Source organism: Coloeus monedula (assembly GCF_965178545.1).
Source record: "Coloeus monedula genome assembly, chromosome: Z".
Taxonomy (NCBI): Eukaryota; Metazoa; Chordata; class Aves; order Passeriformes; family Corvidae; genus Coloeus; species Coloeus monedula.
Window position 1 is genome coordinate 68599224 of NC_138822.1, and position 25459 is coordinate 68624682.

The window sequence follows — 25459 nt, forward strand, 5'->3', positions numbered from 1 at the left end:
TGCTAAAGAAGTAAGTGCAGTAAACATTTTACAGAGCTTAGATCTTCACTATCCCCTTTTGTAACGTGCATAATTCCTCAGTCAGCTATCCCCTTTAGTTCTCTCTATGCTCTTAGTCTTGCAAAATCTTTCAGTACAGAATTAAAGACAAGACCTTGACTGTCTTTCCTATTTATGTCAAAAGCCAAACTGATATCAGAAGGACCGAGAGTGTAAAGGCCAGTGTAACAGTAGTGGTAGTGCTTCTCAAGATGAAAATCAGTAATAACATTGCAGAGTACATGCTGTAAGTGATTATGAAATTCATATTTTCTTCTCAGGGAGGAAATATTCAGAAGACAGTTTTACATACCATTTGGCAGTATTTCCCCAAAACAATATCCTTCAGTAATTTAGCTGTGACCTTAGTGCAAGAAATACGGTGAACTTTTGGAAGACTGCCCAACCAGTTGTCCTGTAGCACCCAGACAGACATCTTCATACACAGTTCCTAGTTTATAGATTAGTTAAAGCAAAGGTTTGATGGTGGAAATTACTTTTCTGAAACAATAAGGATGGAGCTAGTCAATGAAAAAATGACTTCTTCTCCCAGTCTGGAAGCAGTATTCACCACACATTCATCATCAACTTAATAGAAAATGTCCTTTAACACATATGGTACTTGTCAACTGAATTACCAACTGATGCTGTTCCACAATAATCTGAAATAAATTCTTCTGTTTCACTCTGCAGTGGATCAAGAGAAGGGCTGCTGGTACAGTATGTTACTGTATACTCCGGACCTGCCAGTTCTACGGGTTAAGTTTGTTTGAAAGGCAAAAATTTACAAGAAAAGGCACTATAAATCATTTTTGAAAAAACCAAACTGTCCTGCAGTTACTCTTACAATAGAGTAGAATCTGTAAAATAGTTTCATCTATAAAGACACTTCCATTAAAAATGTTTAACGTTACTAAGCTTTAAGGCACTCCAGCTGAAGAACTGACTGATCACAGCTACTGTTGGTGGCTCAGATCTCCTTTTTATCCACATAACTCATCTTCAGTCTTTGTCCTTTGTGAGTTCTGCAATTTCATCGACATCTTCTATATCCTGTGTCATTTTCTCATACTGTCTCTTGAAGAAGCCAAGCTGTGAGAAGTATTAAAATAACACCACATTGCAGTCAGTCACGGATAATTCATTTCTCAGCAAAGCTAAATACTGTGATGGTAGAAATGCACATATGTGCATGCCCACAGTATAGAGTTTGATTTGTAGACAATTCCTGCCTCTAAAATGAGAGGAGGTGGGCCCTAAAGTCTTGCCTGGTGCAACTAAATGCTAGAGCAGCAGTCCTGATTAGCCAGTTTTCTCCCTGCCAAGATAGGACATTTCCATGATGCCTTGGTGTGCCACCAATGCCCTGGCACACAGAAAAACCTTCCACTTTTTCTATGTAACCTTTGTAATTTGCTTTTTCCCCTTGCCCTTTCTCTGTTCTTTTGTGGTTTGTTCAATATATATCCTCTCCCACCTTCTTTGTAATCCCCACCTTTGTCCACTGGGAATATCATGGGTGTTCAGAGCCCAGCTAGGGTATTATGGAAGGAGATAGACAGTGTCAGAAGGAGAAGAGTAAATACCACAGCCCCTGTTTTGAATGACTGACAACTCATTTATCATCTTCATGTTGCCAGTTTCTATGAGGACCCATTTTATAAACCCTTCTGAAATACATCAAGGGTGTAATGCCAAAGCAGTATTATTACCACCAAACTGCAGATGTGGTTTTGTTTCATACTAGAGAAGAGAGATTCCAGAGAAAATAGCCCAAATGTATTTATCTCTTTCTGGTTTTAAGCATATAAATACCTACTTACTTTCCACAAAACAGCAACCAGTACCAACAGTAACAGAAGTCCAGCCAATATACTGCCAATCACAACACCTACTGGTACCTCAGCTTCCTCATCTGGCTTCATTATTGTAACTGGGATCTGAAAGCGGAGAGATTGTGTCTTAGGGGTTAATGTTAACTGCAAATAAGGTAGGATTTATAAACCAAGGATCAAGAGTGTGTGGACTGCATACATTCTAGGATCAATGACTGGAACACACCAAGCAATTACAGCCCTTTCACTGGTGTCCGTGGGTGCCTGGTTGCACCACTGTGGCACACAGCAGTGCCAGCTAAGGACTAGAGGCCCTCATCGCTCTTGACCATGCATACCAGGCAGAGAACCAATCTCTCATGCCAGCTGCCTCTCCATTAACAGGAGGCCTTTCAGAGGCTTCACACACTATCATTGTGTAGACATGTTTCATGAAGGTGGGGAACAGCCTGGTGTACAACCCCAAAATCAGAATGCTGGAGAAGAACTACTTTCCACCAAGTGTTGTCAGAGCCCATTATCTTGTGGTGGGCAGCTGTAGGAGGCAGTACTAGTCACTGAGACCAGACACCATTGCATCTGCTGAAATTCCAACCCTCCTGCTGGGCAGGTACCTCTGTCTCCTTTGCCTGCTGTTCCTACCTTCTGTAAAACCACTAACGACTTGACAAATCTTCTCATGGTGATCTGTATTTTCTGGGGTCAACTGCATGAATTTGCTGCAAGATGTGTGGGTCAAACAAGAGAACTTCTAGCACACCTACATTTCCTGAACCACAAGCAATACCAGAGAGCTCCCAGAAGAGTATACAGTGTCTGGAAGTTAGTTTTCAAGTGATACCCTATCTAGCTGGCTTAGGTATAACGAAATATATAATTACATATAACAGGGTTTCTCAGGGAGATGTTGCTATAATATTTATGAACTGTCAAATTTTTGGATTTAATCTTGGAATGACATGCAGTTAGCTGAAAGTTTTTTCCCTTCCTGAAACATGATAAAACAAATCACACTGTTTTACTTTCTCAGGGTTGCTTGTTCGGTGCATTTGTCTGGAGTAATTTAATCTTAAACTTTCTGGGAAACTTGCACTGGACTGACATTTCAGTGATTTAAGTAATTTCTGTTGGAAGTCTCCAGTGTTGTGCTAGGTGTGGTTATGTGTATTCATTTCACCAAGGCAGGATGGCTTTGTGTATTTTCTAACTGAATGGCCATAATGATGATTCTAGCAGGTTAACATTCTGTCCTCCAGCTGGCAGTCCTTTCCAACTTGGAAAAAATCTGACAGCTTTTACGTAAAAATACCTAAGCAGCTTCCCCACATAGCATCACAAGGCAATATTCATTCATTTGGCTAAACAACAACCCAGTTCATCCAATGTAAAAAGCCAATTTCATATATGCAGTTTGCCTAGTAGTGCTTTCTCCATTAGATTAACAATGAAGTGGCACTGTTGGAAAGGACAATTGATGCCTAAGAACAAATTATCTTTCCTGAAGTTAAACTGTGGTCAATAAGACACCATGAGACTGGGATGCACCTCATCTAGTGTTATATCTACAACATGTTTCCTTGACTTCCAAAGGAGAATAGGGTTTTTAAGAGCCTAATTCACCCTAGTTATTTTCAGGATCATCTTTAGGATGAGACGAACTGCATTTCAGAAATACCTGTTCTTTTCAGGGACTAGGGTTTATAGAATGTGGATGACTAATGCAGATATTAAATTGGATGAATTCTATCACATCCATCTAAATTAACAGGGTAAGTAGGGAAATAAGCTCCATTTGCCTCTGCACTGTTCTGTTCCCAAGGAAGTGGGAAGGGCAGACTGGGTATCCCTGTTGGCCTGACAAGAAGTAAGCGCAGTTCTGAGTACGGGCCCCAAGTGTCAAACTGCCTGCTGTAGGGAGAATGCACCTCCACAACCTGGCACATTTACCAAGACTTCTCACGGGGCAGTAGGCCATTGAGTGAAGATCAGGCTGGAAGTCACCAAAAGCCAGCGTGTTTCTTAGGAACCCTGTGGAAAACTTTCAGGGTCTGTTCAGCTACTGCCTCAAAGGTGTAAAAGTCCCAGCTCCACATGTGTCAATGGCTGGGGGAGGAATCAACTTTTACTTGTCAACTACCATTTTTCTAGTTCTCCTGAAATTACCATCAGAACTTCTGGTAATGCAGATTGACAGTACCATGCTTCAAAATGGAAGGTGGAAAAATACCTATTAATACATGGTTTATGAGCTACCTAAAAAGCCTGTGCAATTACCTGGAATATTTGCATTGTATAGTAATGAGTTTCAGCTCCTACTAGAAATGATACCATGCCAAACTGAAGCACACAGAACACTTCAAACACTGGCATGTAATTTTTCTGCAAAAACATTCTTCCTTTGTTCTTCAGGCACTGGAGGTTTTCCTGATTCCAAAATGGTTTATTTAGAGGTTCTTCACAAGAAATAGAGTGATCCATGAGAAACCAATGATTAAAAATGGTATGGTCTTATCACACAGAGAGATAGATCAATCTATAACTGCTTTTGTATATATTTAGTTGAAGTCTCCATTGCCTGTGAATGGGCTATGCTGCACATTCTTACATATATTTTTCTCATTTACTAATTTGCATTTCGGTCTTCAGTGGCCTTGGTTATTTTATGGATAAAACAGGCTATTAAGTCCTGTAAAAATAAATCTGAAGTTAGTCCTGCAAATGGAAGGGCGTTCCTCTCAAGACTGACTAAGAGAGTAAGGTATCCTCTTTTATTATAACAGTACCACAGTGCTACTGTATTCTTCCAGTGCTTTTTATGTTTGTGTATAGCAGATGGAAGGCTTGGGAGAAGAATTATGTACTAATAAAGCAGTAGTTTGGAGACTTCTCTTTAGATTAGCTGTGTCCACATTGTCCATATGTTAAAATGGCTATTCCAAATGCTAAAAATATTCCACATTCCTTTACAAATAAAATTATTTTCTGGAGACTTTGCCAAACATTTGTGTAGAAATATCAAACTGTATATACTTACAGAAGTAAGTAAGACTATAAATCAGATTTGTGAGCATGCTTCTCAGAGCTCATTTATCTATAAGAATTAATTCCCTTCCAGAAAGAAGTCCAAATTTTGGTCTTTTCATGAACAAGAAGCTATCTGAATTTCAGAATTTTCTAGCTGACTTTTTCTCATAGTTCTACAGTTCATTTGAGACCTACAGGTTTTAACTATGTTTGGTTTATATAGCAGTGGGCTGAAATGAAAAAAAATTTAATAACTTAAGGGAGCTGTATAATCAGAAGGATATATTAGTTCAACATAATCAAATTGCTATGTACTCCTAAAGGACACAGAAAATTAAATATTATCACTTTGATACAGTCAAAGATAGAGAAGTTGAAAAAATATACTTATCTATCACTTACAGTTAGGGTATTCTCTCCAATTATAAATAACTCAGTGTTATGTGTATCAATTTTTGCTTCTGCAGAGAGTTGTAATGTCTGGAAAGTTACCTGAAAGAGAAGATTAACACAACTGTAAAGCTCTGTTATAGGGCAACTCAATTAAAAGTAGAATGTCCTAAAATGATTCTCTTGCCTTGAAATGAAGACTTTGCAACCAGAAAAGAAAATCATAGTATTAAGAAAATTTAAATTATTTTTTTTATTTTTCCCCAGCTAACATGTTAATCAAAGTAACAATATATCAGTAATCCACTTAGCAATGACACTGGGAAACTGGTTTTTCTTTTTCTTTAATGTATAATTCAAGCAAAACAGAAGGAATTATTTATGTAACCCTTTTCATAGTTATTTCAAAGCTGTCACTGCTGCTAGCAGGGAAGAGATGGGGCAAAATAACAGTGAGAAAAGGAGACACGGCAACAAAAGACAGATGGGAATATATCTCTGGCCTTTGCAAGAAATGGAAACTGGATGTTCTTTTACTTCCCCCCGCCCTCACCTCTATCCAATGCTTCTGTTTTTCCCCATTTATTTTTTCCTTTCACTATGTTCCTCTCCACGTCTCAAATTCTGACATGGCTCTCTCAGTTTAAACAGAGAAGATAACAAAAATCTTAAGCCAATTCCTGTTTGAAAAGGGTCCTTGTGCCAGATCCCACTTCCCTCTGTAGATGTACTGGAGGAGAGGTGCATGGCTGTGTAGAAACTGATAGCTCACTACTGCTCTTCTCCTACAGCACTACGAGGAATGGCCTCAGGTTCATGGGAACACAGTACCACTCTCCAGATGAACCAAAGGCAAAGCCTGCTCTGTCATTTTGCCTCAGCCATTTCTCTGTGGCAGGGCCAGGTACTATGGACCTGACATGGGACACATGAGCAGCCATGGGTCTGTAGCAGCCAACACATACCAAACTGTCTCTGCAGTGTAAGTTACTGCATCCCTGCACTGTGGCCATCTGCCCAAAAAAAGTTTCTAAAAGTTTAGAAACACACCTGAGCACTATTCAAAGCACCTCAATTCCTAAACGCATCTTTTCTTTGCTTAGCCGGTACTGGCAAGCCTGCTATCCCCTTCTGGGACAACGGCTGATTGCCACTAAATAAAAAGGCTGATGATGTGCAGATTGAGTGAGTGCTTGCAAAATTATTTGCAATGAATCAAATAGAAAATTACAAAATGGGAGATGTGAGAATTGTGACATGATCTTTCCTTCCCATTGGCCAGGGGTAAACAAACCATTCCCACTCACTTTTTTGTGAGGGTAGTAACCTTTTTTTCAGGTCTCCACCTTCTGCGCACCTAACAGCACTAACAAATGGTCTTGACCCAGCTGATTAGAAAAATACAAACTCTAAAGACAGACAGATGCTTTTTGTCACACATTTCCATAACACATTTTACAATATCAACCTGACTTTTTCCTTTTAAGAGATGAATGCTAAAGCTGACAACAGCCCTGCTGTTAAATGTCAATACCTGCCACAAGACTCGCCAGACACACTAAGGAGACTGCGTCATGTTCCCGACACGTTAGGCAAATCCAGGACTCCAAAACCATTTGGTTGGTTGCCTAGCTAAGAAGCAAACATGGTCTAACTTCAAAAGTCTGGTAACTCATGATAAGTTATATCCTGGAGGACACATGGTGATTTAAAAAAGGCTGAGATATTACTGATGGATATTTTAAACATCCTGTAGGTCTCTAAGCAAGGGCTGTTTCTTTAACACCTACTCTAATAAAGACAAAAAATCAATTAAAGCTGTTTTCCACATTCTATATCAAATAAAACTGGCAGCACTAACAGGGTTTTGATATTTTGATGTGATTTAAAATGATCACTATGTAGGCCATGATGTTCAAAAGCTAAAAGCATGATTATTTTACAGGCTATGATGATACTGTGCTCTGCTGTCCTATGATGAGTTTGTGGAAACTGTAGTTTCCCTAGAATGAGTATAACAGATGTAGGAAATGTTTTATTCGGCTGTGAAGGTTGCATTATCACAGTATTTTCTTAGATCCTTTGCTGGACTGAAGTTTTATCATGCAACCTCACTACTTTTAGGTCTCAAGTGTTCTGGAAAAACAAACATAAAACACACAAACTAATGTAAAGTAAATGAAGGTCTTTCTAGATTGTAAGGTCTCTTTACTGGACTTTGAAAAAACTTGAGTATTGGATCCTCCACAAAGATGCAGCTGATACTCACAGCAGCGAAAGTGCCGTTCCAGATTTGGGTGGACACGTTCACAAAGTATTCTCCCTTCAGCATAATGTCTTCCAGTTGGCATGTGATGGTACTGCACTTCACATTCTTACAGTTCTTCCAGGGGAAACAGCAAGAAGAGGCAACAGCATGAATTAAAAATACACTTTTAAAATGTTCTTTCAACATCTAGACTTTCTGCCCTTGCATATGCTGTTCTGTGCATACAAATTAAGTGCTTGCAGTGCTAAAGCAGATGCAATATCTGTGACAACATCCATAGACTGAGCTCCGGCTCTGTAAATGGGGAATGCCACCCCATCACACCTTTCCTCACAAGTACAGCAATGGGCTCAGAAGGTCAGCTTTGCTTACCTCAGCTCAGAAGGTCCTGCTTACTGTAGCCCTGAGTTTTACTCACCAGTTCTTTGGAAGCTCTGAAGTTCTCTTTTGTGAAAGATGGAGAGTAAGGTCTTTTCCCTATTTGCAGTGGATTTATCTGAGCATCACAAGTAACACCTCTGGCCTAGGAAAGATGGGGGAAATGAGACTGGATGGCATGATACTTGGGAGTTTATAGTCATCATAATAATTTATATGTCTGGGATTAGATGGTAGCTGTTAAAGGCTACATTGTGAACACTGAATTCATTAGGAAACTAACAGTATAGGGTTTTGGTCAGAAGTAAATAATTCTTAAGACACTCTTTTTTTCTCCCGAGATTGACCTGAAGGGTTTTTCCTCACCTAAAAATTTCATTTTTAAGATAACTTTCCTAGGAACTTGGAGAAAGACCTAACTGAGGACATTCAGATTGGCATATTACTTTGCCAAGTAATAAGCTAGTGTACTATGGGCATTGTGGTCCCCCCCTTTATGAGGAAAGGACAAAGAGAAAGGGCATGGATTCTCTTTAACTAAGCCATAATACTGGGGAGATAATTGATGTTTATAGTACTGCTAAACCCCCGAAACACAGTTTAGTTCTATACCTCATCTGTGGTGACTGCAGTTAGGTACATCAATGGGTTGTCTTTGCTGGTCAGTTCTGGAAGGTTGATAGTTACAGATGCCATCTTTACTGGAATACTTCCTGTTGTTACCTGCAAAGCAAATAATTCAAGAGTTAATTCAGGTAGCTATGCATAAATTATTTGATATAGCAAGAAAATTAGAAATAATGGATGAGTATGGAAAAACTGGAATCCTTTTACATCAATATTTTTTTACTAAGACACTGGGGTAGTAATTTTGTGAATAGTAAAGCAGAAAGCATACTGTATAGCTCCAGGTTCCTGTCTGTTTTCTTAGCAAAGCTCATATTAACTGCATGAAATATGTTTTGAAAAGCAAATATTCTGCCATGGCCAGTATGCCTGTTTAGTCCTTTGGAGTAGCAGTTACAGGAATGGAAATGGAACGTAATTTAAGTTTCTTCCACGTGGCATATTTGGATCTAAGTTTTTTCTGTGTTATATAATAAGCACTGTGATTTGGCTGCTTCTTGCATCAGGTTTGATCCCTTAACCCTTGCCAAACTTCAAGTTTTAAAGTCCAAGCCTGCAAAGACTTGTTTTTCTTTATTGAGTTGTTAGGAGACTCTGTGAAAAAACAGTCTAAGTTGGCCTAAGGTTAACCATCAACCATCTTCTAAATATGTAAATGGTGCAGGACCAATCCCTCCCCCATTCTGCTTGTGCAAATGTCATCCTTAACCTTATGAAGACTCTAAGCACTTACACTATTTGCAAATTTTTTTCTTACTTGACCTATTCAAAAGCCTCAAAATCAGACAATGAAAGCAGGAGTGTTTTTTTTTAAACTAGTTTTTGGGAGCAGGCTACAGAGGGAGCTAAGGCAACTTCTTGAACCAGAACAAAACACACTTACTAACCTTAACTGAGAAGTTGAACGTGGGGCCAATATCTTCAAAATTATTCACAGTGGAAGGAATGTTATGACCAGAGTATACTTCATAAAAGTTGATGTTGGCAAGCCTAGTTAACAACCATAAAACAATACATTTCAATTTGGCAGCCGCTTTGAAAACATATGTTACTGGATATGACTTTGTGAAACAGGTCAGAAGTACAGACAGAGAAAAAGTCTGTCACTTAGATTGCTGTTTTAATTTTACAAAGTTGGTTAAGAAAATGGTGTACTGAAGCCCAGAGCTGGAACAAACATGTGAAATTAAGACAAGAGAGTTGTACAGGGTACAGGCTCTCTCAGGCTTCTAGACCCTGCATTGTTTCAGGGCCATACTGCAAACTCCTTTCCTGGGCACAAACTACAACATCCAGCCTTGCAGTTGTCTTCAGAAAGGGTCTCCTTGGCTGTCTCCCTTGGTACATCTGTAACTGGCTGGGTGGGGAAACACAGGCATCACCCTGCTTATTTACATGGTACATATCACATAGCCCTCAGTCCTCTCTGGGTCATTTTCTTGAGTCATTATGGGGTTTAAAATATGAATTTGCAAAGTAAGGTAAGGGTGGTTTCAGCCCACTGCAGCATGGAATGGCAGGTGTGTGATGAAAGGACATGGTGCAAGGACCTGTGGGTGCTCAAGGAGCTGAGTCAGTCAGACAGAACCATGCTCAAAGGCAAGGAAAATATCCCCATGCATCACACCCACCGCCTGCTACCTGTGAACAGCCCCTCTGCTAAACCATCCCAGAACGGTGTCTGCTCTTCATCATTAGCTTTCTTCAGAAGGATAATTTGAGCAGTCAAAAAGCAAGCTGGTGACTGAGTGAACAAGAAATAGGGGCTATTACAACTCCTACATCAGCTCTTCCTGTTACACAGGGAATCTATCTTCTTTACCACTCTCCCTGTTTAATCTGGGTAACACCTGTGCATTCAATACCAAATTAACATGTGTGCAGTCTCACAGATGTACTTCCTGATCAGTTGTGGTCCTCCATACTGCACTGTGGATCCTTTTTGACCCTCCATACTTTCTCCCATGGGCCCTTTCCTTGATGGGCTTCCTCGCAAAGACTCCAAGGAAAACACACATATTTTCTGCTTCCTTACTGCTGAAGACTCCAGTTCTTCCAAGATGCACAGTATCAGCTTCCGTGTCCTTTCAGAAGTCTCTGGTAAGACATATTGCTACACCTTCTCCTAGAAACTCAGGAAATCATCCCTAGAAAGACTTCACTTCATCAAAACAATACTTTTTTCTCAACCCTTGTATTTTAAGGGATTACTTCTTGGCTGTATTACCTGCCTCAAGAAGGAACTAGTTCCAGGTAAATACTTCCCAAGCCAAGTTATGACACAGCTTAATATGTATTTTCATTTAGTTCTTTAAAATTTATTATCTCCAAGAATAACTAATCATTTTCTGGCAGGAGGTATTCCTTCATTCCTTGACTTGCATATGAAATTTCATTTTCTCATATTCAGGAGATGTAGATGAACTGAAATCCCTGTTTTTCCTTGAATAACTTTTATAGACTCCATTCCTTGCTTCTTCTGAAGCATTTCATTTCAGCTCATATTTCTCAGCTAATTAAACCTGCTGATTCAAGTTTGCACCATCTGAATATCCTAAGAAGCTATCCCTCTATACAGATGCTCTTGCAGTCTCTGCTGCTTCTGACAAAGTCTCATGTAACTTTCTCAGGGAGCTGAAAGAACTTGCACCACTGACTCAAATGCTCCTCTGCACTTAAAATAATCTCAGAAATTCTGCATGGGTCCAGGACTGGTGCACCTAGTCATGATGCAGGGCCTCCAATGTTCTGAAACTACTTCTGCAAAGAAGGTTTTAACACTAAATCTTCTGTACTGTGGTCTTTATTCCAGCTCATCCTACACAGCAGCCAATAGTTCTTGTAGCTATGGTCATCTCTGAATTTTAATTTCCTGGATCCATTGTTGATGTGCATTTTGAAGTTATTCTCTGAATAACTACTGTTTATTTTTTATCAGTTTATATTTACTAATTTTTGATCACTTTGGGATGCAAAAGCATTTTTTCACCAAGAATTTGTGACCAAGTGCATTAAATGTAATTACATGTTTATCATTGACATTCAGTACTTGGGAAAGATAAATAAATCTTTTCTTTGATGAAAATTAAAATATCCTATCTTGATCCGAGAGTGAAACCAGTGTATTTTTGTTTTAGTTGTAATCTAAGTTAAACTGTAACTGAAATCATGTGTGTGTGGAACAGCTACAGACTAATTACTGTTTGAGTGCATCCCAAATCACCAAGGGTTTCCAGGGCTCAAGGTAAGAAGTTTCAAGAGCACTATATAAAGATTGTTCTTGAAAGGCTTTTTGTTGGTCTCTCTTCCCTTGTCTGCTCAGCTGCCTCTCCTTGCAAACCACCCTTCCCAGGGTAAAGGATCCTTCTTGCAATAGCCCTGACTTGCCTTCTACATGGAGAAGAAAGGGCTGGCACCAGGCAGGGAGGGGTACGTTTGAGCCAGAATCTGGATGGGTGCATGGGAAAGCTGGGTGTCTGCTCCCAGTGCCCGTTCAGCTGCAGCAATGGGGAATCTGCCATGTGCACAGCAGGTTTTAGTATAAATCATTATCTCAAACTGCTAAAAAGTTTATATTCTTGCTCCAGGTTCATATATCCATAGTTTTTTTTCTTTTTTTCTTTTCCTCCTTTGCTGAGAGTTTGAGTGGGGCATATTTTTCCTTTTGATGTTCTTTTGTTTAGTTTTGATCACTATAACTCCAGATTTGATCCCGTATCATTACACTTGAGCCAAGAAGCCTAATGTTATTATACAGTATATAATATTTATGTTATCAAAACCACATGCACTGTTGGCCTTTATATCGCTTCTGTTCACAGGAGCATCTGTAACAACTGCTCAGAGGTAAACACAGGTCCACAACTTTCATGATTCTTTACATGTAAGGTTGTTTGAAGGACAGACAAATCTGTAACTACTGGTGAAGAAGGAATTTCTTATGACTTCCAAACCAAAAGCAAAACTTCACTATATTTTTAGTGGCCTTTCAGGACAATTACTTCAAGCACCTTGGCAAAATGACAGTGTCTGTTTACATTATTCAGCATACCTTGTGAAGTGAATTTCTGCATCATATCGCAAAGGAATTGATAAGGTGACCTGGTTGTCTGAGTCTTGCTGTTCCTTACTCTCACTGTTCATCAAAACACATTTGAGTCAGATGTTATAATATTGTTTTATACAAGAAAGCTATTAATACCTAACTTGCTTTCATATCAGTGTGTACTTTACCTCCATGCATGAAAACTTAGAACTGCCACGTTCTGAAGGTTTTTAAGATTAAAATCGAAACTAATATCAAAGGATACCTATGGAAAAGACAAGGAACACATAGTAAATGAGTTGGTACAACATCCAAAGGACTTCCCAACAGACATAATTATTCATGTGTGCAACAATCTAGAACTGCCTTCTGTGTCTGAATTTTCTACAGATTTCTGTGTAATACTTCAGTAATTTCTTAATACTCAGAACTGATTTATTCGTGCGTTCCCCTACAAGTTGGCATTCTTACATAAACATGAGTTATATGCATTTTAAAATTGTGTATAAGTAGCTACAAGCTGCAACAAAAGGTGTTCACAATTTTTTGCTTTTAAACTCCAGCTAAACACAAGCTTTGTATTCACTCTTCACTTCCATTTGTTCCAACTGCACTTTGAGCAATTCCATTAAAATTCAGAACAAACTGACTTTTTTATATACAATTTTTTATTATTATTCTGCATGTCCCACCACAGAACATCATATTTGTATTCTTTCTATTTTATATTCTATTAATATATCTTTCTATTCTTTCTTGAGGAATAAAAGATTCCATAAAACTGTGGATATCCTGAGGCTTATGGTATATATGAAAAAAAAAAGGTATGTAATTCATCCTAGGCCTGTGTGGACTTCCCATCTCTTCTCAAAACAATACTGCTTTCTTGGAGAGATGAGATTCACAGAGCAGGTGAGGGAGTTACCCCAGGTTCACACTGCAGGAGGGATTTGATGGGAATTGTGCTCAGTTTGTAGGAGCCTGCACATGATGCTCTATGCTTCTCTGGCCCCAGGCTTCACTCTCCAAAAGTTACGTAACTGCAGCAGCATTTGGAAGCTGTGAGTTGTGACAAATGAGCTTTAAGAGTCTTTTTTCCTTTAATCTGGAAGGGAGTAAAAAAATTTAACCCCTAGTTTACTTCTTTTAATGCCTCTGTTGTCAAATCTAAGAAGCCCTTATCAGCAATAAATGCAGACTTAGGGAAAAACAACAGCAGAAAAGGTTTTGGATGTCATTCAAGGTTATTTAAACATGCTAGCTGTACCTGTTGTCCTGTTCTGAAAACAGGATAGCTTATTTGGCAAATGACTGTACTTTGTGCTGTTCCTGTTTGACATGAGACTTCAGTCCCGTCACTCTGCAGAGAAAACAGACAGAAACACCATCTTAATAATCAGGTTTTGATAAGGTAGAGAGATGTATACCTTTAACAGCATCTGTATTATACTAGGAAGTGGTGAAAATAGGTGCTATGGCAGTAATTTCTAGAGATGCAGCAGGTGGGTGGGGCATAGGCAGGGCCAGGAGGAAGTCATGAGAAAGGTGGGACAAAGACCATTCCCACGCGATTTCTTGCGAGCTGTAATCCTCTTATTAGAGCTTTGTGCTGGGCTTGGAAGAAGGAATACAGGCCAGAGAGTACAGGTCAGCTCCAGCACTAACTTGTACAGTCCTTTTTTACAGAATTTTTGCAGAACTTTTGCAGACGTATTTACAGAATCTTGGAGCTGGTGAAGTACTTTCAGTATAGAATTTAGTGTGCAAAGGGGAATTCCTACAGAAATCAAACTTTCTGTAGGAAAATCTGCAATACATAATAGTTTGTTTTAGTAGTAAATATTTACTATTCTGCAGAATATTTGGCTTGTCATCATCCTTGATTCAAAGACAAATTCACAGACCAGAACCAGTTACCAACCCTTGGAGAAAAATTTCTTAAAAAGTACTGTCTTTTGTAAAAAAAATTTCTAGTAGACATTTACCATTCATGAACTGTGCTACAAAAAACCCCTCAAAACAAAACTCCCCAAAAGACCCATATATACTCAGCTTATGTTTTTCTTCCTGCTTTGAAGCAGGCACATTTTTGGTCCAAACTTCACTTGCAGGCTGAAGTGCTTCTAAGCAAAAGGGCTTTTAGAGCAAAAGGAAGTTCTAGCTCCAGTGTGGTCTTTTGGCAGGAGTGCAATGAGCAATTTTTCTGCACAACAGGATGGGGAGGTAGAGGGGCACCCCCAGCACTGTGTGCAATACTTTTGCCAATTCATTGTTCAGAATAATACTGGTCTCAGGCAGGAATGAATGCTATCCCTTCTCTCCCTTCAGTATAGGGATTTCTCTGGATTTCACCCCGAGAATTATCACGCACCTCTCCAGTAGCAGCCTGACCTTATAAGCCAAGCACTGAAGTCTGCATTTCATCCTTCATGACTTGGGAGCAACAATTTAAATTATAGGTATACTGCATTCCCCAAAATAGTATGCATAACTCCTCTCTTTCCCCTTCTCTAAGACAAAATTTGTTGGAAGAAGAGTTTCTGGTATAGCAATCATGTCAATATGACTGTCTAGCTGGAACACATGACCTTGGCAGTAACACTATTTCTAGATCCAAAGTCTGTGCTTTAAGGATTCATCATCAATGCTGCGTGGTCTGATTTATCAAATACAAATTCCCTGTGGCACAGCAACTGCTTCAGGCACGTTGCTGAGAGTTAAGGAGAAGATGTGGGTGCCAAGGCCTAAAGTGAGGAAAAGATGTCTGAGGTGAGGTCAAACTCGACAAGTTGCCAACTTTTATGCTGAGTTGGAAGTATCTTGCCTTGACCTAAATAAACTGATATGCCGGGGGAATAATTCTGGTATCCAAGAAAACAAATTGGGAGAGATTTTTGTACACACATTCTTTTCTGGAATAGGCACTGCTAGAAAGAAGAAAAAAATTCTCTAAGAACCTCAAAAATCGGGGGCAATAACAGAAACAGTGAGGCTGGGTATCACGCACCGGTAAAGATGATGAAGCAAAAAACAAGTTGTCTGAAAATGTAGCCTGGATTCTGGTGTTATATGCATTTTCCTTTTTATTTCTCAATTTCACATTGAATGTTAGTCTTCTCTTTTTGCTGCTGACAATAAACTGTTGTTTGCTGTTGGAAAATAAAGTCCATTGTTGTAACTAGAGGTACCAGAACAGCTGTGAATCAGGAAAATGCATTGCCTGTAGCCAACAACAAATAACAAGCACAGCAAGACATTTCCTACACTCTACACACTTAAACGCTCTGCTTTCTAAACCCATTGGCATAAGAAATTCTGTGATGGTGTTCCCTAAAACCAGATAGAATTATTTTCTTCTGAAAGTGCAGGAATTTGCTTATGTGTTGTCAAAGTGACTTTGCTGAATTTTCAAGGGGTCTACCCTGGTGGGAAGGTGGGCAGAGTGGACAGCAGACATAGACAGCCCTGTCTGTTTGTGCTGTACATGTAAGTGTGTATCTGACATGGATTTGGATTATGTGCTGCCCAAATAGCTGACCACAGCTCCCCACTGGCACAGCTACTGCAGGATCCTCGCTGCTCCCTGCAGGAGGGATGGAGACAGCTGCTGCAGCTGCTGCTACTCTCCCAGTGTGCTCCTCTTCCCAACAGCAGCCAGTCAGACACAATTTGTCCAAATACGCCCTATGCCCTCATCTCTAAGGTACAAAAACTTGGATTGGTCTAAGCTGACAAGAGTCCTACTTCTTTGTTTGTGTTCCTATCTTACCTCTTTTTCCTTGACTAAATTTAGATTAAAATGCCATTGCTTTTTTTATCCATGCTGTTTTGAAGTAGATGTTGAACTAGAAAGGCACTTTCCTCTAGAAATTCATCCAAAGCCCACAGACAAACTGACTGGTGAAAACACTGGACCCCAACAGTTCCACTGATTCAGCTCTTACCTCTCATCTGCCTTCTGCTGAACATTCAGAACAAGATCACAGATACAAAGTTCATCTTCACCACAGTCTTTAATAAAAGGAATCTGGGGAAAACAAAAACATTTCCTGAATGACAGGGCTCAACCTTTAACATTATCTGCAGACACTAGAGTGCAAACACCTTCGAGCTGAAGCACATTCTTGGTTTGCAGATAAGAAAATCCCTCTGATGGACATTAAAAATTCTTGACATGTGAACGAGTGAAATGAGTAATGTGTTGCTACATGTCAACTGATCCAAGAATGGTACAGACAGGTTACTTTTCACTGACAACAAAGGTGATGTAGTCAAAGTAGCTCAATCTCTCTTTTATGTACCTTTTTATTGTAGAATAAACTGACCTGAAAGAACTCATCTTTGCCATCAACTGGAAATTCACATCAACAGTGACATGGCTGAACTAACATGCCTGTTATGCTACAGTTGCTGATGTGTGTATGTATGAGCAAGCTCATGCAGTACAGGCAAAGGTATAAAAGGAACCAGGGGACCGCTCCATATGACTAACACGGAACACCAGTTTTCACTTGCCTGTACCTCTTTGGTGTTTGTGGGGGCCACACATTATGGATGTGCATAACCACGCATTTCTGAATAGTAAATCTGTATACTTACACTGTAGGCCACAGATGCTGGAGAAGATATGTCAAGGACAGGGCTGGAGACAGGATTTGCAAGGCCAATGTCAATGCGCAAACTAAGTGAATTCACTGCGTCTGAAGGCTCCTGTAAAACATGTGGATCAGATAATGGCTGTCAGCAGAGAAAACAGGGTAAAATTGGTAATTTCTATTGTGAATTGAGAATGCATAGTAAAATCATACTTGCCCTAACAAGGAGAAACAACAGTTCAAAGCTTCATTTTTTAATGAAAATAATTTTATGAGATTGACCACTATGTGCTCCTCTAGCTTAATAGTTTTCAATTAAAACTGCCATTTCCATGATAAAACTGATTTTTCTAGGATTCCTGGAGACTGTACACATCACAGTAACTACTAGCGCTAAGGAACCTGCAGATTATCTGCAGCTGTAGGAGCTGGTCCTCAAAGCCATCACCAGGTAGCTTTCACTCTCATCTAGCTGCAGAAGTCAAATTCCTATTCCACTCTGCCTTACCATCACAAAGAGCAGCTGGGCCTGAGTGACACTAAAACACAATAAACTCCTTGTTTCCCCTTTTTCTCAGTACTGGATGAATCACCCTCTAACCCTATGGTACACCGCTCCACAGGGCATTAAATGTGATCAATAAGTCATTGCAAATCAAAGCAGGGACTGAAGTCCTCTACCTAACCTAGTGTCATGCAACAGGGCTTAAGGCAACTCTCAGGGCTGTGTTCAGTCTTTGGTTCTGGAGAAAGTGGAGACCTGGTTATTTTTATGTAATTCCTTGGTGTATACCAGGAGTTAGAATGCACCTAAAGTCTGCCTGAATGTTAGTGTGAGAGAAAACATTTGTATGTATGTCTTAGTTCCTACAGAAGAATCTACTCAGAGGGAAATTAAAGTCTATAATTTAAAGTATAGACCATGGGCTCTGTGTTACACCAAAGGTGAATAACATAGTTAAGAACTCCCTTTCCTGTCCTAAAAATCTGTACTGAATATGAGAGTTATTAGTTTCTATGATATCATAATCCTATTAAGTATTTTTCAGCTGGGGGGATTTGGGAAACATAAATAATTCAGTACACCATGCATGAAACTCACATTACAAACAAAAAATTGATCCATGTCTTCCTCTGATCACTTTTGTTATGCAAGACTACTTGCAATTGCACTTACTTGTACACTGAAGACCTCATGAGCACAATTCTCTTCATGATGCACCACAAGATCCCTCTGCATGTACCTTTCATTATTTTCTTTGAAAAATCCTCTAGAAGTCACTCTGGAGGACTGGAGATCTGCATCCAATGTTGCGTTGTACTTTATAGCTACAAGAAGAATAACAGTACATTTTTCACTGATCATGGTTGCCTGTGATCTCATTACTATGCTCAATATTGCAGTGACCAGGCTTTCCAAACCACACTAAATATTTCATGTTTTTCATAGCTTGCTAAACACAGAGCAGTTTCAAAATGAAAATACTTTCTCTTGTGTTTTGCAAAGCAGTCAAACAGGTTTAGGTATTGATATAAGTTCTGGTCCACTGGGAGCACATTAAATAGCAATCAATCCAGGCTCCACTGCAGATGTCTGAGCCTGCAGCTCAGGCAAGAAGCCAGTCAGCAGGGCCAGGATTACTCTAGGTAAAGGGGCCTTGCAGCAGTATCACTGAACTTAGAGGTGACTTTAAGGAATCTGCATCTTCTGTTCAATCACATAATAATTTCTGCTGCCTTCTCTTTGTGTTATGACTAATATGCTGTGAAAGTTCACTGTTATTTTATAGCTTAAAATCATGAGTTCCTAAAGGCACTTCATGTAGCACTGAAGCAGTCCAACTGGTGTTATCTGTGAGATTGAATTTAAAAACTTAATGGGAACCCACTGCTGGTCACAGAAATATTCACTGTCCTCTGAAAAGAAGAGCTTCCTCCCACTGACAACTGCACTGCAACCAGTATCTGGAAAATATTTAATTTTCTTTTTCTGAAGAGAGAAGAAAAGTATGCAGTCTGCTGTTGAAACCAGAAGGTTGGAAAAACCCAGCTTCTCACTAACAACTTTTTTTTTTGGGATTGTTGAACAAGGATACAGCTCCGCTTTATAATGTTAGTTCCCCACTTTTTAAAGATTATGTAGCCAGTGATGAATTAGGTCTGAAAACCACTTTCTCAAGAACTTAAGGTTTATATTGATTTTGTGATTCTTGACATTCAATCTGTCTTTACACTTTCCATTACTCATTTGAATAATGGACTTTTGAAGAAATTAAGACAAGTCGTTGAAATACTCTTACCCACTTGATTATTTTTCTTAGCAGGTCTAAATGTAGCCTGAAAACATATTTTGACAGTTATGTCCGTATTCTTGTTCAGCAGACTGATTTTCTCAGGTTTAAAGGAGGCAGTTATGGAGACATTTGCAATGCCTCTTGACCTGAAAAATATGTTTTAAAGGTTACATGGGTTTTGAAGAACATCTGTAAATGTTAGCATTGATTTTTATGGTTCCCAATGTAAACTTCTTTTAGTGGCACTGGTAAAATTAGTTTTCCTTACATATGAATGAATTTGTTGATATAGTAGCTTTCAGTAATGACAATAATATTTTCATGTCAAATTAATAGATAATTAATGTATTAGTCCTAATGCTCTAATCAATCCCTCAAGGTATCAGAGAATGAGGCCCTTGGCCTGTTTTCCAAATAAGTAACCTTCTTCTGCTCCTTTAGGGAAGTTACTGAGCTCTTCTAGAAAGGTGATAATGAGCAATTCTTCATTTTATTTAATAATCTAATTTTTAGAAAAAACATCTTTCATGTAATTAATGAAGATTTTGAAGAACAGTTTCAAAGGAGCCCTACATGTTAAAGCAAACACTTTAATCAAAATGAAACACATTAATCAGCCCAAATGTCAGAGCGAAAGAAGAATGAGCATCTTCATTAATCAAATCTAAATAAATGCTGGTACTTCAAGGAGCATAATTCATCTCGAATGAAATTCCCAGCAGCAGCAGCAGTCAAAGGTCCAAACTGACCATTCATTTTTAATTATCTTGTTTCATTATGAAAGAAGCAGCAATTCAGTGATATTTTTCTTACAATGGGGAGCCTCAGGCAAGAAGACAGGCAGCAGATAGAAAAAGGAAACAGCATTTGAATTTAGCTCTTCAAGCAAGGCGTGGAAGTCACACCCTACTTAGGCAGGCCGAAGATTTGGGTTCTGGGAAACCTTTTTATATTTTGTGAAAGTATTCAGACTTCTGTGGCAAAGGCCATGGACCATTAAAAAGATATTTATTGCCAGAAATAGGTGTCAGCTCTTTATTACTGCTCTCTGGCCTTGCCCTGCAGGACAACATTCCCCCATACCAGCCTACCAGCCAGAAAAAGTCATGCAGGTTGTGTGAGAGGTGGTTTCATCTGTCTCAGGCTCAGCTGTCAAATTTATACTGTGGCTACTGAAGTACACAACCTGCTGTTACAAATACTCTCCATCAAGCCCCATTCCCTGCTGCTGTCCCTTCCCTCTGGACCATGTGTCTGCACAGCAGTAGCAGGCAGATGTGTCCTGGGCCACCCCAGCAGGCACTGCCACCTGGCTTCCTCCCACATGCCCTGGCTCTCCCTCTGTGCTGCCTGGGCTTTCAATGGTTTAATGGCAAATGCTTAAAAGAGATTTAGTCTAATGCTCTTTCTTTAGCTAGTTTTGATAGCAGTGATGAGGCACTAAGTGTGCTAGCACTGAATATGTGGAACAAAAGAGCTTTTTAATTTGCTTATTTTCCTCTTTAATTAACTAAATATTCAACTGCTGCATCTGAATCACTAATTGCTTCCTTTCTAAGAAAGAGTATACCAACCATAGCACAACCACATTTCCGTCAGCACCAACTGATACATCAGTAATGTCATTGTCATCTAAGTCTCTATGGCCATCTACTGATCTTCCAAAGAACTGGAGTTTTTGTCCAAAAGCAGAATCCGATCCTAAGATTTTCTGGGAAAGAGAGTTTGGTTACTGAGTTTGCCAAAGCATGCTTAAGTCTGTAGATAGCCTAATTAATAGATTTTCACTGATACTCCCTGTATATCCAATCTATTGTCTAAACAAAATGCATTTGTGGATGTTTTCTCAGATGCTTTTTTAGCACTTCTTTCTCCTCTGTTGGAGCAGACAAAGGAGTAGACTTTTCTATCTTGGGAGTAGATCAGCTAACTGACTGCTGTATGCCAGATACAGATGGAAACTTTTCCCATTCACACTGAGCAACTCAAAGAATATGAAGCTTAATAGGAGTTCTAACAAATTACTTTTTCTGCAACCAGAAAATCTGCATGGAAAGTGATATTAGATTACCAATATAGTATATATGAAACCCATTGAAAGACTTTCCCTTTAATACTATGTATTGGTAATTTGCAGAGCTGGGATTTATCTAATCTGCATTGTACATCAACACTAAAAACCTGGAAATAATGGCTGTCAAAAACATTTAGGATATTAGCTGACTTCACACTCAGGCATCAAAAATGGCTCAGAATGAGCATCTTGCACATCCTTTTCCTCCATATGGTTCAGTTATAAGCACCACAACATCAACTTGGGTATGCTGACAGCTGAAGGAAGGAGAGTCACAAAATGTGAAATAAACCATGAGAATAACAGTACTCCTTTAAGAGGATGAAACAGTAGCCAATTAAAACACAGGAAACCTTCAGTTTCCCCCTAGCTGATCTTAGGGCACTGAGTACAGCATTATGCAACAAAGTTATTTACCTGAGAATATTTGGTACGTATAGTCTTTTGAAATCCATTATAAATGTAAATTGCTCCAGAGTTTTGGTTTTCCAGTGGTGCACCTATTACAACATCATTAAAGCCATCCAAATCAATGTCTGCAAGTGCTGCAATTGCTGATCCAAATCGTGCATTTTCTGACCCCTGTGGACCTTTCAAGAGTTCTCGTTGATCCAAGATTCTCTTTAAAAATTGAAAAATAAGAAAAAAACGAAACACAGCTATCATTGCATCAGATTATTCATAGGAGCAGTATCTATGTGCATTGTTTTTGGTTTCTGTCTTCCAGTACATTCCCCTCGGACAGCTCAACATTGAATTCCTTCCCCATTGTATTGCCCATTCAGTTTGCATTATGTCTCAAAGTCTTGGCAAGAATTACACAGCAAAATCAAAGCATGCTATGCAAAGTACTAAAAGCAAATATAACCATATGTATGAAGCTTAAATGCCCTCACTGTCCTCATCTGACTGTTCTGAAAGTTTCACAATACATTGAAAAGTACAGTTTCCAGTTTTGGATTACCAGTTTTTATGCAGAGGGAATGGAAATTATGTAACTGGACATAATTCTTTGAAACAGAAATGGAATTTCCTTACTAAACTAATGCAAAAAGCATGTGTCCAAATTGTAAACTCCTGACCTCTCCAATGCCAATGAAGAAAGAAAGACTGGAAATCTTCATAGTTAAGTAATCCCATTTACACTAGATAAAATGCAATTCTGGCAAATAGCTTTCTCACCTTTAACCTCAGTTATCATGCTGTGCTTAAAATTTTAGAAATAACAGCCAAGTAATTTATTAAAAATGACTAGAAAAGTATTACTTGTGCAACAGGGACAACTTGCACAAATCCAGATTATTTTAAAAAATATTAAAAAATATCTTTCATTATTCTTTGGTATTTAAAATTTGTAAATTTAAAAGTCTGTATTCATGACCAAAATAATTTTAAACCTAATATTTGACAACAACTACAAGTTGTAATATGGTCTTCCAATTTATTTGGTTTTCAAAAGTAAATAATAAAATCCTTTCATTTTTCTTTTCTTTCATATTTCATATCTGATGCCACAGGCACAAAGACCAGTGTCAGCTGCCAACTTTCAGCTCCTTCATCTACCTTGAAATTTCTTTAGGGTAGTTTCCTGTTGCTTCAGGATGGTCTGACTGAGGTCCTGCTGAGGAGGGTGATCCTTTCTCTCTATTTATTTGATTGCAATTTACCTAGTAAAGAGACCATTTTCTGTTTTCTCAGATGGATGGCAGATATTAATTTACTTTGAAGACACCCAGTGAATGAAAGACTGTTCAAAACTGCCAGAGGGCTCCATATGGTTAATACAGATATTCTGGAAACACCTACTACAGGTCTGAATAAAAAAGCACCATCAGTCAAGCATCAGACAAGTAACACAGCTTTACTGGATAGCGGGGACAACAAGAGTTATAGTAACCATCCAGTGTCAGAGTCTACAAAACAATACAGGAAACTGGTAGAAGAGCATTTCTTCGAACTGCTTTGGGAATACTGTCAGGCATTGAATACATTCACCAAGAACAAATGGCAGATTAATTAGCAAAAGCCTTGCGCTAAGTTTTTCAGCGATATGGCCAACCCATGCTATATTACCATGAAGTACATTCCCTGGTACCAGGACCAGGGAGACACCAAGAACACCAGGCCCCTGACCACTAAGAGTGCTTAGCTACTGTCTTGCTCATTTGCTCCATTTTGGTCTGTTCCAGCTGGCTAATTCCCAGATTACATGCACAAGCAATTCTGGGGAAAGTTTGCAGCTGCTGCTGAAAAGCAGAACACGTGAGGCAGCACTAGAAAGGTCTCCACACACAGCCCTCTAACCAGGTAGACTTGGCACCATTCATCCCTGCTCTTATGCCACATCCCAGGAAATGCACATGCTCTGTTTCTTGTTAAAAAAAATGTCACTTGAAATATTTCCAACACTTTGAAAATGTTCACTCAACAGTGACTTAGAAGATCTGGAGAGGCCAAAGGCCTTTTAGCCTGCATGTGGCCAGTCTGATTTGAAAGAAACTAGCTTTAAGGAATGCTGGCTTGAGCCATTTTTACCTTTGTGATGGAAAACATGTATACTCTCCCTTCTTCTTTCTTCAGGTCATTCATAAACATTGGTGCACCCACAAGAAGCACATCTGTCACAGAATCCCTGTTGACATCCACTGAACACACCACACTGCCAAAGTAGGAGCCAATCTGAAATCAGTAGTAAATGGGTTGTCACTGCATATGCTTTTTCTGAATTATGTTTTAGGACCTGATTCAGAAAACTTACATCCAGTAAGATGCCAGTACTACTAAATGTTGCTGAATAAAATTACTTCGTAGCATACTTCAGTGTTGGAAGAATCATATCCTTACCATGTTTCACTGTTTCTGTCCTGTAGCAGCTACCATGGCTTTACCAGTCAGCAATACAAATGCCAATGGAAAGTAAGATATGGGAAGTACATTTTTTTTAGAACTGCGCATGAAACTACCCAACCTCTGATCTACTCTCAGATTTGTCTTACACATGATACCAAAACCACCTAAAATCATTCTTCTTTTCCAAATAAGAAAAAGAGATTGAGCTCCCAGATCTGTCTTCTGATGTCATCTACTTCACAACTTCTCAGGCAGAACAGAGTTCACTGAGTCTCTCCCAATTTGAATTGTTGACAGAAGGATACATTAGTTAGGTTTGTATATTATATTTCACCACTAATTGGATGACTTCCTAAAATACTGTTTAAGAGTTACAGCCAACTTCATTGAAAGAGTCTAGTGACAGAGAAAATTTCAAGTGGATTCTAAATGCTTGGAGAGAAAGAGGAATTTTCAAAACTAATTGCAATTTACTGCTGGGTCAATAAAAACAGATTCCCGAAAGTCTGTATTCATGACCAAAATATACTTGCCTGCTCGCCTCTCTGTGACTGCACAATTGCAATATTACCATCACTGTCAACATCAAAAACCACCACTCTGCCAGTGTAGTTGGATCTTGGTGCACCAGCAACAAAATAGACAGAGCTCATAGTTGAGAGAACAGCAACAGAATAACCTGGGGATAGAAGCCAATATTTAACATGTGTGGAAGACCATTAATTACAATTCATCAGTTGGTTATCCATAAAGGCATGGAGGATGAGTCAATCTGGTATGTTAATCACAGAGAATGATGGTTCCAGATGGGAAGTTATGCTGTCACATAAGCATAAAATTTGCAATACTCTCCTGGGGAGAACAATGACACACGCATCAAGTCAAAGCAGGTTTACAGAATCACATGGACAATAGTTTAGCCTATTCAGTAAAATACAGACCACGAAAACGTCATGCTTGTGAAGGAGATAGGAAAAAAAAGTGCGAAGAAAAAAGGGGAAAGAAGAAATAAAGAGAAATATGAGATTTACATTTGGAC

At 39.1% G+C, this 25459-nt stretch overlaps 1 protein-coding gene across 1 annotated transcript in view; it reads right to left on the minus strand.

The window, feature by feature from the left end:
* Window positions 1–1041: 1041 nt before the first annotated feature.
* The window catches only part of ITGA2 (integrin subunit alpha 2), a gene marked incomplete at both ends in the record, with an annotated part of 65007 nt that continues 40589 nt past the window's right edge, over window positions 1042–25459 (minus strand). Inside the window, 19 exons of the mRNA XM_082301284.1 lie at window positions 1042–1131; window positions 1863–1979; window positions 5301–5390; window positions 7558–7671; window positions 7976–8080; window positions 8548–8658; window positions 9450–9552; window positions 12614–12697; window positions 12796–12872; window positions 13875–13967; window positions 15615–15756; window positions 16552–16634; window positions 17207–17317; window positions 18380–18531; window positions 19503–19642; window positions 21071–21207; window positions 21988–22191; window positions 24106–24249; window positions 24954–25099. Of these exons, the coding sequence (XP_082157410.1) occupies window positions 1042–1131; window positions 1863–1979; window positions 5301–5390; window positions 7558–7671; window positions 7976–8080; window positions 8548–8658; window positions 9450–9552; window positions 12614–12697; window positions 12796–12872; window positions 13875–13967; window positions 15615–15756; window positions 16552–16634; window positions 17207–17317; window positions 18380–18531; window positions 19503–19642; window positions 21071–21207; window positions 21988–22191; window positions 24106–24249; window positions 24954–25099 (2243 nt within the window). The remainder of the gene's footprint in view (window positions 1132–1862; window positions 1980–5300; window positions 5391–7557; window positions 7672–7975; window positions 8081–8547; window positions 8659–9449; window positions 9553–12613; window positions 12698–12795; window positions 12873–13874; window positions 13968–15614; window positions 15757–16551; window positions 16635–17206; window positions 17318–18379; window positions 18532–19502; window positions 19643–21070; window positions 21208–21987; window positions 22192–24105; window positions 24250–24953; window positions 25100–25459) is intronic.